This window comes from Corvus brachyrhynchos, unplaced genomic scaffold (assembly GCF_000691975.1).
Source record: "Corvus brachyrhynchos isolate BGI_N302 unplaced genomic scaffold, ASM69197v1 scaffold70, whole genome shotgun sequence".
In the NCBI taxonomy this organism is placed as follows: domain Eukaryota; kingdom Metazoa; phylum Chordata; class Aves; order Passeriformes; family Corvidae; genus Corvus; species Corvus brachyrhynchos.
The window spans coordinates 805264-819125 of NW_008236217.1; the positions used below are offsets into that span (position 1 = coordinate 805264).

The window sequence follows — 13862 nt, forward strand, 5'->3', positions numbered from 1 at the left end:
AAATATCTTATTTTGAAACTTGGGAGGGTTTTGTATTTTAGCTTGTGATAAAATGTGCACCTGAGACTTTTGTTGTTGACTGTTAAAGTGATTGAGTCTTGCTGTGTGTGTGACACATCTTATGTGCCTTCCTTCAGGCGTGAGGAGCATGCACAGCACTGACATTCAGTGGTCGGCGATCCTGAGCTGGGGATATGCCGATAACATTTTACGACTGAAAAGCAAGCAAAGTGAACCTCCAGTGAATTTTATACAGAGCTCACAGCTCCATCAGGTAAAAAGAAGTCATTCCTTTGCTCTTCAATTTAATACTGGTAGTTTTAGTGGCTTGACTTGGCAGCAGTAGGTACTCTTGCTTTAGCTTTTTTTGGAGATGAGCATCCAATCACAACTCCTTTTAATCTTTTTGATTTCCTCTGGAATGTGTTCCTTATGGCTCCACTGTATCTTGTTCCTGGTTGTTTTCCTGTACTAGATGAAGATTCCTTTTGAATTTGTTCGATTTTTTTTGTAGATTTTCCTTCCTATAGACTATTGCCGTGGACTTAAAAAAGTTTAAGTTCTGTCCCAGAAAAAATCAATACAGAAAAAAAATACAGGTGCTTCATGTTAGAAGAACAACTCCACTATAGTTTAGGATCCATTTGAAAAAGATTGTCTAAAAGATTGCTAGGGAATGCAGCATTATCTCCATCATATGCCAGTGAGCGGTAAAATGCTGCCAAAAAGATTTTTGGTGGCTGATGTAGCTGCAGATCTTGAAGTCTGCTCTAGTTCACTGCTCTTTAGCTGTGAATTTTAGGCTGCATAGAACTCTCTCTTTACTTTGTTTCTGACATAGTAACAAATACGATGTAGAGCAGCTGTATTTTAGCCCTGGGATTTCCTTAGTTTTTTAGGTGTTTTACATAGCTTTTCTTAGGATAACTAATAAAGAATCAGTTTGACCAAACGCTGTGCCATAATGAAACCAGCAGTTAGAATAGTTTTTCTGTTTCAATTTTTTCTGGCTTTATTTGTCTTTTCAAGGTAACAAGTTGTGCTTGGGTGCCAGACAGTTGTCAGCTGTTCACAGGTAGTAAATCCGGTGTCATCACAGCATATATGAACAGATTCACTAGCAATACGGTAAGTTGCATTGGATGGAATTCATAATTAAGGGTTTAGGTGTATTCACTATTACAGTCTTTTTTTTTAAGAGGAAAAATGAGAAAGAGACATATTCTGGATAATTGCTAAAAAAATTACATGCATTTTTAGTATTTATTTTTAAAGGCTCCTCTGATATCTCAGCACATTTGTGTGTTTTTCTTAAGCTGTTGTTTACAACAACAGCCCTCATCACCTGAGTGCACAACGTGTACAGCTCTGACTGTGTTCAGGCCAGGGCTTGGAATTGAAGGTCTCTGCCACAGTGAAGCTCCCTGCATTAAGGAGTAACTTTTTCTCTGAAGGAGACAGAGCCTTTCAATGTTTTAACTGAAACTGTAGAATGCAGTTCCCCAAAGTAAATAATCATTCAAGTGCAGAAGGCACTTAAACTACAGAGAGCCAGGATGAATTCTCAGACAGTGTATGTATTAACCACCCAGCCTCTTTACTTTGTCATATTCTCCAAGGGGAAAAGCTGTGAGTAGGGAAGGGAGACAGTAACTTGCATAACTTAATCTGTTAGTGGAAAATACTGAGAATAGTAGAAACTCCCTTGATACTGTTTGCTAATAATCATGGTATAAATAGAAAAAAATAGAAAGCATAAATAGAACTCCAAATTAAAAATCTGATTCTGAGTTTTGAACCTTCCATCTGAAGCTTTCATACTTTGTTTAGCAGTAACTTCTATTCTCCATAGTTTTAACAAAGAGTAGGCAACTTTCCTAACAGCTCATTTTAGGTATGTCTGCAGGATTACCCATAGCAAAAACTGAACTCAATTGATTTCCTAGATGTAGCTTGATACAGGCATTAGCAGACATTTGTAGCATTGTACTCCTTGATGCTCTTGAATCACTACATTAGCATGAGCTAGAGAGAACCTTGGTATGATCTGCTATGCCTACCCAGTTTTCCGTTTTCAGTAGTGACAAACAGCAGATGCTTAGACTAAGAAGAGCATAAACACAGTGATTTTAAAAAAAATTTTCCCCTTGGCTTTCTTCCAGTTTCTGGTGATCTGCCACTCATACTTCCTAAGCTCAGCAGCACTCTGAGTACAGAAAATGAAGTAGAGGTTGAAGCCTGCAAGCTTTAGTTAGTTGGATCTTAAGGCAGGCACCTTAACTGCTCACCAGAATAGTGAATTTGTAAATAATCTGTACTGAGACTTGGATTCCAGTTAATTTTTTTTAAAAGTAGAAATTAAATATACTTGCCTCCTGCAAAGCTGGAAAGAAACTCTAGTTAGTGGGCTTATGATTCTTGAATTCCTTCTGCTTCCTAGAAACAAGTGATTTTTGTTCATCTGCACAGATGATGTTCTTTGAGACCATTTTTGCTGAATTTCTCAGCACTGACAGTTTTATGTGCCCCAGGCAGAGGAACCTTGTGTCAATTTTGTAGCTCCTGTTGTTGAGTCAGTTACCCAAGTCAGGGCTGCAGGGAATGCAAATGTGCTTCCTGACATCTGCTCTGTATCCATCTTGTCAGCTGATCAGCGATAAAGTGAACAGTTTGTTTCAATGCAGTACTTGAAACATGAATATTTTGCCCTGTTTCATGTTTGTATAAGTGCAATGCATGGGCATGAAATAGGTATCATGTAAATTGGATATGGGAACTCAAAGGCATGCTGTCAGAATTAAAGAATGCCTCCATGTTGTGCTTCAACATGTGCTCTGTTTTTCCTTGCCTTACGATGGTCAAAACCCCGTGAAGTACTGCTTTGACACTGTGATCTGTGTTGACAATAAGTGACACCTGCATGACACCTTCAGCCACAGGTGTCTGGTCGTACATATTACTTCAGCCTTCACTTGCTGACTCTTAGAGGTGTCTTGCAAACAGAGTGCTCTTGAGGGACTTGTTTGAGTAAAACTGGGAAGTGATCACTTCAGTTCCCCGCTTGAGTGCTGTAGGCAGAAAGAGCTGCTGTTTAAAGGTAGGCACATACGTGCAGGTGTTCCCACTTCTAGATGCCATTGTAGGGGTTCTCACCTAAAAACAGGAGGGAAGTAAGAATGGAACAACACTTCAGGCATGAGAAACACCTATTTCGTAACTTAATATAAGAACTTAATGTAACTTTTAATACAGTTGGTGTTAGAATTCCAGCTTGTCTCATTGCAGTGTTGTCACAATAAGAATCATAAGAATCATGCTATTAGTACAGTAGAGAGAAGCTGCTAAATGTGGGTGCTGCTTTCAGTTCAAGTGTTGAAATGCAGATCAAGTGTTAATGCTTTAAAGGAAGTGGCAGGAGCACAGTAAAAGGGTTATCAAAATCAGTTCTTCATAAAAACACACGTCTTGTTTGTTGCTGTTATAGAAAATTTTGGTAAATTTTCTCTTAACTGAGTAAGGATTAAAGAAGGATTTTTATATGTGAGGTGTCATTGAGAATGACACCTGGGTACTTTCATAAATGTCTTACATGGATGAGATGCTCAGTAGCAAGAGCAAACTAGCAGGTTTTTCTTTTTCTCAGACAGTGCATTGCCTTTTTCAGTATTACACAGATTATATTTTGTGCAAAGACATGTAAATTTTCTACAACCTGTGAGTTGAGCATATGTGTACTTTTATCTTGTCTGTTTGAACTTCCAAGGTGTTTTTGTAGACCTGCTATAGGTAGGCATCCTGTACCTTCATACAAAAATGCAGATGATGTGCTCTGACGTGTGAGGAAAGAAGCAGAAAACTGTTCTCTTCCTTTACAAAGATTATTCTAATCTCTGTACAGCAAGTTGTCCTAAATAAAGCATTAGCACTGTGATTAAGCAGCTCTTTCAACTTAGCCAGTTTTCAGGAAGTTTGAATAATTTCAAATATATAACTTGAATAAAAAGTGTAGTTTGGTGTTAAATTTTGCTGCTTTAATTTTTGCCTAGCAATTTCTATATTTAAACTTGACTTCCTGCATGTTTTTCCAACTTGGTATCACTGAAGAACTTGGCACCAACTTGAGGAATTCCTAGTGTAATTCTCTGTTCAGAGAGCGACAACTTCTGAGCTGGGTTTTCCTTTTATGTTTCCAAGTGCTTCCACTAGATGCTAAAATATTTCCCTGTCATTTCCCTGTCGTATGGAAAGAACAGTCTTGCAGAAAACAAATCAGCCGACTTCAAGGTGTGTAATTGAGTTGGAACTACAGTGGTTTTTCATTTCAGTTCATTGGATCACATCAATATATTTGCTGAGGCTAAAGCACTGGAAGCAAGAAGTTGAACATTAATGATGTCTATGTCTTGTCAGTGTTGAACATAATAAAGCATGAACATAGTTGCTAAAATGATATTAAAAGCAATGGGAACCATCCTTTGAAATTGACAAATTAAACTAGGCTTATCTTTTTTAAAGAAAGAGACATTAATTTTCTTTTTCATGAGATTTTGTTTTATCTTGCTGTTTTTCAGCCTTCAGAGATAGAAATGGAGTCACAAGTCCATCTGTATGGACACACAGCAGAAATAACAAGCTTGTTTGTGTGCAAACCATACAGTATAATGATAAGTGTCAGCAAAGATGGAACCTGCATCATATGGGATTTGAACAGGTACAAGTTTGTAACTCCTTCCATAGCTTTCTTATAAATGCAGGTTTTCCCACTCTTGGGTATCTTTGCCCTTTTGAAGTTGAATTTGTTCTGTGTGTATCTTATTGTGGAGTCAAACCCTTACTGTTTTTTCTCATAAAAGGTGCTAAAATTTTATAGTGAATATGAAAAATATCATAGTTGATCAAAATGTTAATTGAAATTAATGTAACTCTTTTTAATATTTTACTCAAAGGACCTTTTCTGCATTTGAGTCTGAAATTTAGGCTTGTTCCCTTTGTTTTCTTCAGGCTGTGCTATGTCCAGAGTCTGGCTGGACACAAGAGTCCTGTCACTGCAGTTTCAGCTAGTGAAACCACTGGTGATATTGCAACAGTTTGTGATTCAGGTACATTTGTCAGTCAAGAGAGCTGTTTTGACTTGCAGACCCAATAAATCATGAGACTTGTAATTAAATTAGTTACTGAGTGTGTATTAATCATCTGAGGATTCATTCAGTCATACAGGAGCAATATTTTGCTTTTTTTTTTACATAGTAACATACGAATTTTTCCAGAAGTGATTAGGCAGGTGTTTGAATTTAATGTAGAGATACGAAGGCCAACAGCTTGTCTCTTTATAAAAAGACTTGAAATTTCAAAGATTCCTGGGAGACTCACACTTTTGTGATGTTGGCTGTGTTCATTTTAACAGAGATTTATTGTCAAAAGTTTTTCAGGGGAGTACAGTGTATTACAGAGCACGGGCAAGGGGTATTAAAGGGCAAGGGGACATTATTCTGGCAGTTTCAGAAACCTAATATTTAGATTTTTAAACTTAAATGGACTTGAAAGTCTCCAAGTCTATAGCTCACAAATTAATTTTTTTTTCTGAAAAGCACTGTATTCTTTAATTAGTAAGGGAACATTACATTTCCTTTTAAGACAAAAGCAGTGATTGGGTTATTAGTTCTTTGACAGAATCAAATAATGCCAGATAACCAAGTAAGAGAACTGCTTGCTATTTTTCAAGTGTTTTGCTTAAAATGCAAGGTGAGGTATGAGAATCAACTGCTTAAATAGCTAGTATAAATGCTATCTTAGTGCCTTCACTGTTAGTACATGAAAATTGGTCATTAAAAGTAAATTCATGTAGTGTTTTGTAAGTAAAATGTTCTATAAATATGATGTGATGGCTTCTAAATCACTGCAGTGGCTTGGTGGTTTGTGTGCTTCCTGTCACAGAGAGAGAGAAGTAATTGCAGACATCACTCAGTCATTTAAACCTTATGAGCTCTCAAGAAGCTGAATTCTTTGCACAGAATATTTAATTTACAGACTTAACTGTGGTCTGGTTTTATTTTTTTAATACTCCCATGCTATGTTTTGTTGCAGTTGGAGGAGGCAGTGATTTGAGACTTTGGACAGTTAATGGTGATCTTGTTGGACACGTGCACTGCAGGGAAAGTATTTGCTCAGTTGCTTTCTCTAACCAGCCCGAAGGTGTGTCTGTCAATGTGATTGCAGGGGGCCTTGAAAATGGAGTTGTAAGGTAAGCATTTGAAATGTTTATTTATTAAAATGCTCTATAACTTAGGCTCACAGTTTGAGAGCATGTAGCCAAACATCATGCTGGTATTTGGCTTTAAAGAATGTGGACAAGCTGTTACTCAGCTCCCAGTCTTAGGAGTTGCTAAATAGATTGTTTATCACTGAAATATTTGTAAAAGCAAGTGTGAAGAAAAATGCCTCTTTCTTTCAGACTGTGGAGTACATGGGACTTGAAGCCAGTACGAGAAATAACATTTTCAAAGTCAGCCAAACCTATTGTAAGGTAAAAAGATCTTAAGTATAAAATGAATGCATTTTTTTCTTTGGGGGGAAAAAAAAACAAACCCACAAACAAAGCAAACCCACAACAAAATAGTCTTGAGTTTTGAACATGAAAATAGGAGGTAAACACCCATGTCTAAAAAGAGTAATACAAACCTACTAATTATTCATGAAAGCAAAGTGAGCACAAGTGTACTGTATTTGTAATGACAGTAATAGCTAGCTTCTGCTGCTGGCAGATGGAAATTAGCAGGATTCCCTTGAAAACAGAATAAAAGCTATTCTTGTTTCTAAATTCAATATTTTTCCTCAGAAGCTGCATTAAAATGAGATTAGCTTAACTTTGTCAGACTTAAATAGACGGAGTGTTTCTTCCTCAAAATTAAATGAAAGTACTGCCTTTTCCCTCACCCTCTTTTCTGATACTGGAGGGAAATGGTGGAGAAAGGGGTAAACTCAGAGTAGCCTGGAAGCTGCCATTTTGGAGGGCTTGTGTAGTTAGTTTTCTCTAAGTCCCCTTGATTTATATGAGCAGAGTTCTTGTGCGAAAGTGTTTTCAGAACACAGTCAAAGGATCGAGTCTCTGATATCCCCGGTGGTACAGGAGTCTGCACAGAGGGCTTAGAGTTATGCCAACATTTTATCATCTTAATGTTAGCGTAGTAACAAATGACTGAAAAATTGTTTTGACTGTTGGTGAAATACCATTTAAATGGTGAAATACCATTTAAAATCCAAGCTACCATTTTTTTTTAGAAATTAAAAATATAGCAGTTATTGTCTTTTTTACTTCCTTTGAGCAGTATATTTCACAAAGCTTGTTGATAACGATTTAGTAGCTATTGAATAATTTAAAGTTTCCTGCTTAAATGTGACAGAAAATGGATGCTGACCTTCATGCTCTCTGACATTACCCATGGCAAGGGTAATGGGCTTTACTAGCCCTGTTATGGCTCAAGAAATGCCCATCTGAACAAAAGTCCTGTGCTGTGCCATGAAATCTGATGGATTTAGTTTCTGCCTTTGTCAGCAAAGCAAGTTGAGAGGGCACTGAGCTCTGTTGTAGAAAATCCTTCCTTTCAGGAACAGAGGGGAAGAGGGTAGGATTTTGCTCCTGATCCTGCCCTTTTTTCTGACACTGCAAAGAAATGAGTATTAAACCACAGGGGATGTTGAAGCGCTGGCCAAAGCTGTAGTTCAGCCAGTTTGGGTACGAATGGATAAGCAGGTATATGCAAACATTGCTACGCTAATGTAGGCTCTGAGCCTCCCCTGACAGCTGGTCTCTGTTGGCTGAACTCTCATGGGCTTTTAATGTCTTCCAGCACTATAAATAGCCACATCTGGTATAGACTCTTTTCTTGTTTTGCAGCCTTACGTTTTCCTGCGACGGTCATCACTTGTTCACAGCTAACAGTGATGGGAATGTCATCGCCTGGTGCCGCAAGGACCAGCAGCGCTTGAAGCTGCCCATGTTCTACTCCTTCCTCAGCAGCTATGCAGCTGGGTGACAGTGGGTCTGCTGCTAACTCATGTCTCTGATGCACTTTAATCCAAGATAGGTTATAGGATCTCTTATTTAACTGGACTTTGAAGTACTTTGAATGTCTCTAGAATGACTGAATAGAAGGGGTGTTTTTAAAAGAGCAGCCTGAGGTGGTTGTAAGATTGCATATGTGCATGCACAAACTTGAAGCATATCCAGGTCAGCAGAAAGCTCTGGTCATATTATCCAATGCCAGCAAAGTGACTAATAAATGCTCAATGCTGCAATATAAAACACCAACAATATTTTTTTAAATCACTTCTTGCACAGAAGTATTTAAAAAAAATTGATTATGCTTATTCCCCCCTCTTCGTTTGTAAAATATCAGCAGCATCAATTCTGTAAATATCTATTCAAATGTCAGCATATGTATATCTGATTAGTTGAGTGTGGTACGGTTAGCTCCAGGATAAGCAATCCAAAACTTAAAAATCAATGACCACTTAAAATTGCTTTTTTTGAGAAGCAAAGAACCTAGTAGGTGCTTTTTGCACCATTTATGGTATTGTAATGCTAAAAATTGAATTTCTGTTATCTTTATATTTGTAATTTTTGCCATCTTCTCTGTTAACGTAATAGTCTTTGCAATAGATGAAAGTAAAATATTTGTCTTAGTGATGGGCAGACACCTCATGGCATCATGAAACACACTGGTTAGATCCCAGTGCAGTGTGAACTGCCTAACTTTGTGATAGTTGGCTATCGCAGTTCTGTGGAAGAACATCTATTATGTACACACAGACCTTTTCTTCCAGAACTCTGAAAAGAGGTGTTAAAGAAGGCATAGATGTGCTCCTGCTCTAGTGTCATTGAGGTTCAATACACTGTAAAATGTTTGAATCTAACTGGTTGAATAATCAATGTTCACAAGCATCAGATGATTTGGAAAGGTTTACACAGATACACTGTGCAAATTTGTTGTGTATTCCTGGGTGCTATTTTGAGGGGTAAAAAATAAGCCGCTCTTGTGAAAGGCTTAACAAATTTGAATTCTTAGGCCAGATGAAAAATTAGTATTTCAGCTGGTGGATTAGAAGACCTCTAAACCTGACACCGTGAGTGAGTGCCTACTAGTCATGTGAATGGTAAAGCAAGAATGCTATTCAAGTCTGATGTAGTTACATTTTCCTTTTAAATTGCTTTGCTTTTTCATCTCTGACATCTTCTGCTATTGCCATTCAAACTGCTGTATCTTCTCATGTTTAAAGCTCATCTGCTTTCAGAACACTTTATGTGAAATTGTCAGGTTGTGACGAAGGTGACGCACACACACAAGCAATCTTCACACTTCTTTTGAAAATTCCAAATAGTCTTCAGAAATTCTTGAGACTTCCTGGTTGAAGAACTTTTCAAACTAGAAATAACTAAGAAAAATATTCTCATAGTTCATGACACAAAGACTCATCATTGGTTCAGTTAAGCAAGTGGCTGCATACTATATGGATTGAATTTTAAACTGCATATTATTGTAGCAGCATTGTATGGGATGGCTTTAGTCATATTTTTCTCTGTCTAAATGTTAATGTAAGGTCCAAATACAGACTGAAAAGCTTCCTGGCTCATGCTGATGTGATGTGCTTTGTTTAAGAGAAAAAAGACCAAACATCATGGGTTTGGGGTGCTTTTGTGCTCCCTGTTTTGGGGTGTTGCTCACAAAGGCTTATTTTTTTATAAAGTAGAATTCCACTTGTTACAAACCGATATGCAAAACTGCTGGCCTTGTAAAGAGTGCAATATTATATATTTTTATGTAAAAGTAAAAATGATTTTTTGAAGCAAGGAATATTTATTCAGCTTAATATTCTGGAACTATTAAAATAACATTGCAATAGTGTCTGTGCATGGTGTACTTAAATTTCCTGTAAATGTCACATTCCACACTGTATTTGTATATACACTGTCACATTGTTGGGTAATAAACAGATCTTTGTACCAAACCATTCTGAGATGATTAGAAACACGTCTTTGGCTTAATTGCAACTTTCTTCTTTTAGGGAATTTTTCACACCTTGCTCCAGATCAGTCTGCTGATTCCCATGTCTTTGATATTTTAAAAATCATGAAGTGGGAAAGTTGTTTATGGACTACATCCTGTGTCTGTTAAACTGAAGGGGGTAAGACAGTGTAAGACGGGAAGTGGGAAACTCTGGGCATGTCACTTTGCACATGTGGGCACATGTCCTTCCTTCCCATATGATGCATGACTAGAATTTGGATGAAATGATGGCTCTCGAAGCAGAGCCATTCCCCTTCCTTCCATCTGCCTTCTCACTGAAAACCTGTCTGAGCTGCAAAGGCAGAAAAGCAGCTTCTCTCTGGATTCTTAGAGAGGTGGAAACTGCAAGACTGGGATCTCGGGAAGGCATCTGACAGGCTGTGAGGCTCTTTCTCTAGAAAGCCAGGATTTGGGAGAGGTTCATGGGGAAAGGCCTATCTGCCTGATTGCAGGATTCTGGGGTAAACCCAGGCCTTTATGTTCTGGTAGTGCAGAGACATCATGAGAAAGAAAGGGGAGGCAATAGCTGGGTATTCACCTGTGGTAGGGAGAAGGAGTCTCCAACCCATTACTGAAAGGCAGCCCAGATCTTGCATTTAGAGATCCAGTGCTTAGACAAACCCATGACACTGAACAGGAGGAAAAACAAAACTCTGAACTGAATTAAGCAAAATATAATAATAGAAGATAACTTAATGGAGCAGTGGGGGAAGTATCTGGCTTGCTACTAACAAGCTTTCAGTTTACCTTTCAATTTCTTCATGCCTTGTTTTGCTCAAGGCTATATTGGGGTTTTTTTCCATCTTGCATATGAAAATGGAAGTCATGCTTCCATATGCTGCTAGTCTATCACAAAAGCAATCAAACAATTACTGTTTCAAAGCTCTGCTTGCCTTGAAAAATATCCACTGAAATATTTAAGCCTCTATACATGCAGACAGTTTTTTTCTTTTTCCTTAGCTACTGTAGTAGCTACTTAATGCAGTAAGTTACAAACTACTGACAAATGGCCATTGTTTAGAGATTTATTAGCCATTACTGCTCTGGAGTGGGGTCAGAAAGGCACTGATTTTGCTTCTGGGTTTCTGTAATAGGCTCTATTGTGTACTTTGCAATTTTGAAAATGGATTAAAATTAAATGTGGCTGCTCTGATTAGACTCTTCTTAAACTATTCTGGACTACACACCAGAAAGGAATTGAGTAAAACAGGAGCTTGCTTACTGTTTCCAGCTTTGAGCTAGCATTCCCAGAAAAAAAAAATTAAAATCCTGATTCTCTAATGCAATTGACTGAAGCCCATATAAGACTCATTAGGGGCTAGTTTGTGTAAATTCAAGGAATAGAAATTTGTGTTAGTTTTATGGGTATTGCCTTCAGAATCTGTAGGGGAGACTCCTGGTTGTGGTGGAAGGTAAGAGTTTGCAGATTTAAAAGAAAGCAATTTAAAAGAAATATCTCTGTAATATATGATGCAAATATGTTTTAAAACAGCCATTTCCCACCTTTAGATTTTAGCTTAAGTCATAAAATTGTTAGAATCCAGTGGTAAAAATATTGGGAGTGACAACGGTTTCATGATTAGAACCATCTAACAGGTGTTGTTTGTCTAACAGCGTGTAAATCCTTTGCCTATGAAATGGGGCCTTTTGTAGGCTGCTGATGTGGTTGAACATGAATGAAAGAGCAGCAGCATAGGCCAGTGAGGTTTCCATCAGTTTCTGGAACTCTGGTTGTAGGAAGCTTATGAACTTACCTATTTCTATTTAGTGATATTTACCTTCTTCCTGTTGCATCTCCTTCTGCCACGCCACTGTCCCAAAAGCCGTTGACTCCGTCTCAGAAGAGGTTGCCTTTGCTTTGAAGCACCTTTAAAAATAGGGCTCTTCCTTGTTCTCTTTCATATAGAAAACAAATGTTACTTGGAAATTCTGCTCCATTATCATGGAATGCAAAATAGTGCTGAGGGCAGGGTAGGAGAAAACCTACGCCTCTCCAGAGGGAACAGCCACCTTACTGGGGAACAAATTATTGAGACTCTGGTGCTCCTGCCAATGGGTTTTTGCAGCTGACAAAATTTTCAGTTAAAAATGTTAATTGGCACTTTTAAATGCTGCTGATCCATACAGCTTTTATAGGGAGAAGCATATAAAAATTGATCTATGAAGCTGAATTGTATTGTTCTGACATAGTAGCCCTGACAAGGTGAGTCTAAGCAGCCCCTTTCCCCCAGCAGTTCCATTCCTCATGGCAGGCTTTTTACTTCATCTTTCCTACGTTCGCTGTGAGGGCGGGACAGGCACTGTGGGCTCTCACCCCAAATCCCAGTGCCCTTCGGGCTTTGATGTTTGAGGTACAGCTCTACAGGCTGGGGGCAGAGTGGCTGGAAAGTGGCCCAGTGAAAAAGGAGCTGGAGGTGCTGAACATGACTCAGCTGTGCCCAGGTGGCCAAGAAGGCCAATGGCAGCCTGGCCTGTATCACAAATAGCGTGCCCAGAAGGATCAGGGCTGTAGGTTCTGGGTGTGGGTTCGGCAATCACGATGGGCGCCAGATTGTAGGTTACGGACGGTCGGAGACGAGAGATCTCTATAGGCAGATCTTTGAACATGCGGTTTATTGCAAAGGGCGTGGGTATAGGGGCACTGCTCAGAGCTGCCAGACTCAGCTTGGAGCAGGCCCAAGAGAGCAAGAGAGTAAGCGGGTAAGAGAGAGAGAGAGCGTAAGAGCAAAGAGAGTGAAGAAGAAGTAGTAAGAGAGAGAGTGAGAATGAAGAAGTGATGAAGTCCTGGTTACAATACAATAAATCATCTTCTGTACTGAATATTCTAATTGTCACTAACCAATCTAATACAAGATACAAATCCTATAGCATTTACATACAGCCTATAAGAGTTCTTATATTACCATAGAGTGTTACATCTTAACTTCTAAAAACTACTCTTTGGACCCCTTCTGCTGAGCTAGTAGGGTCTGCTCTGACCCTTGGACCTGCCTGCAAGCAGAGGGTATTGTTCCATCAAGAGGGGATTACCTTCAGTCGGCCATACCATTGTTTTCCAGTTGTTCAGTAACTAAGACTTAGTATTTCAAAAGTGGCTTTCATTTCGATGTTGCCTGTAGTTTTCATATTCCCAAAATCTTTTGTCAGGCAATCATATTTATAAGGCTTTCCCGTTTCATCTTCCCCAACAAGGGCAGCGACTGTACGGTGCACAGCACTGGTGAGGCTGCACCTTGAGTATTCTGTGTTTAGTTTTGGGCTCCTCAGTTCAGGATGGACACTGAGGTGCTGAGGCATGTGCAGAGAAGGGAAATTAACTTGGTGAAGGGTCTGGAACGCAGGTTCTGTGAGGAGCAGCTGCAGGAGCTGGGATGTTTAGCCTGGAGAAGAGGAAACTCGGGAGACCTTATCGCTCTCTACAACCACCGGATAGGAGGCTGGAGCCATGTGGGCGTCGGTCTCTTCTCCCAGGTAACAAGTGATGGCATGAGAGGGAATGGCCTCAAGCTGTGCCAGGAGAAGTTCGGTTTCGACAGTCGAAGGAATTTCTTCACGTAAAGGGTGATTAAACATTGGAATGGATTGCCCAGGGAGGTGCCAAAGTCACTGTCCCCGGATGTGTTTAAGGAAAGACTGGCTATGGTACCTATTGCCATGGTCTAGCTGACAGTGGGTGGTGTTCGATCAAAGGTTGGACTCGATGATCTCAGAGATCGTTTTCAACCTAATTGATTTTGATTCTGTGATGTGTGATTCTGTTTGATAAATACCTGGATGATCGCTTGATCCCTAGCGCCT

General features: G+C 39.1%; 1 protein-coding gene across 1 annotated transcript in view; it reads left to right on the forward strand.

Annotated features, from left to right (window-relative positions):
• LYST (lysosomal trafficking regulator) overlaps positions 1-10014 on the forward strand; it is a 65759-nt gene extending 55745 nt beyond the window's left edge. Inside the window, 7 exon segments of the mRNA XM_017745202.1 lie at positions 138-274; positions 1030-1128; positions 4572-4711; positions 5002-5099; positions 6085-6241; positions 6452-6523; positions 7895-10014. Of these exon segments, the coding sequence (XP_017600691.1) occupies positions 138-274; positions 1030-1128; positions 4572-4711; positions 5002-5099; positions 6085-6241; positions 6452-6523; positions 7895-8033 (842 nt within the window). The 3' untranslated portion in view covers positions 8034-10014.
• The last annotated feature ends 3848 nt before the right edge of the window (positions 10015-13862 follow it).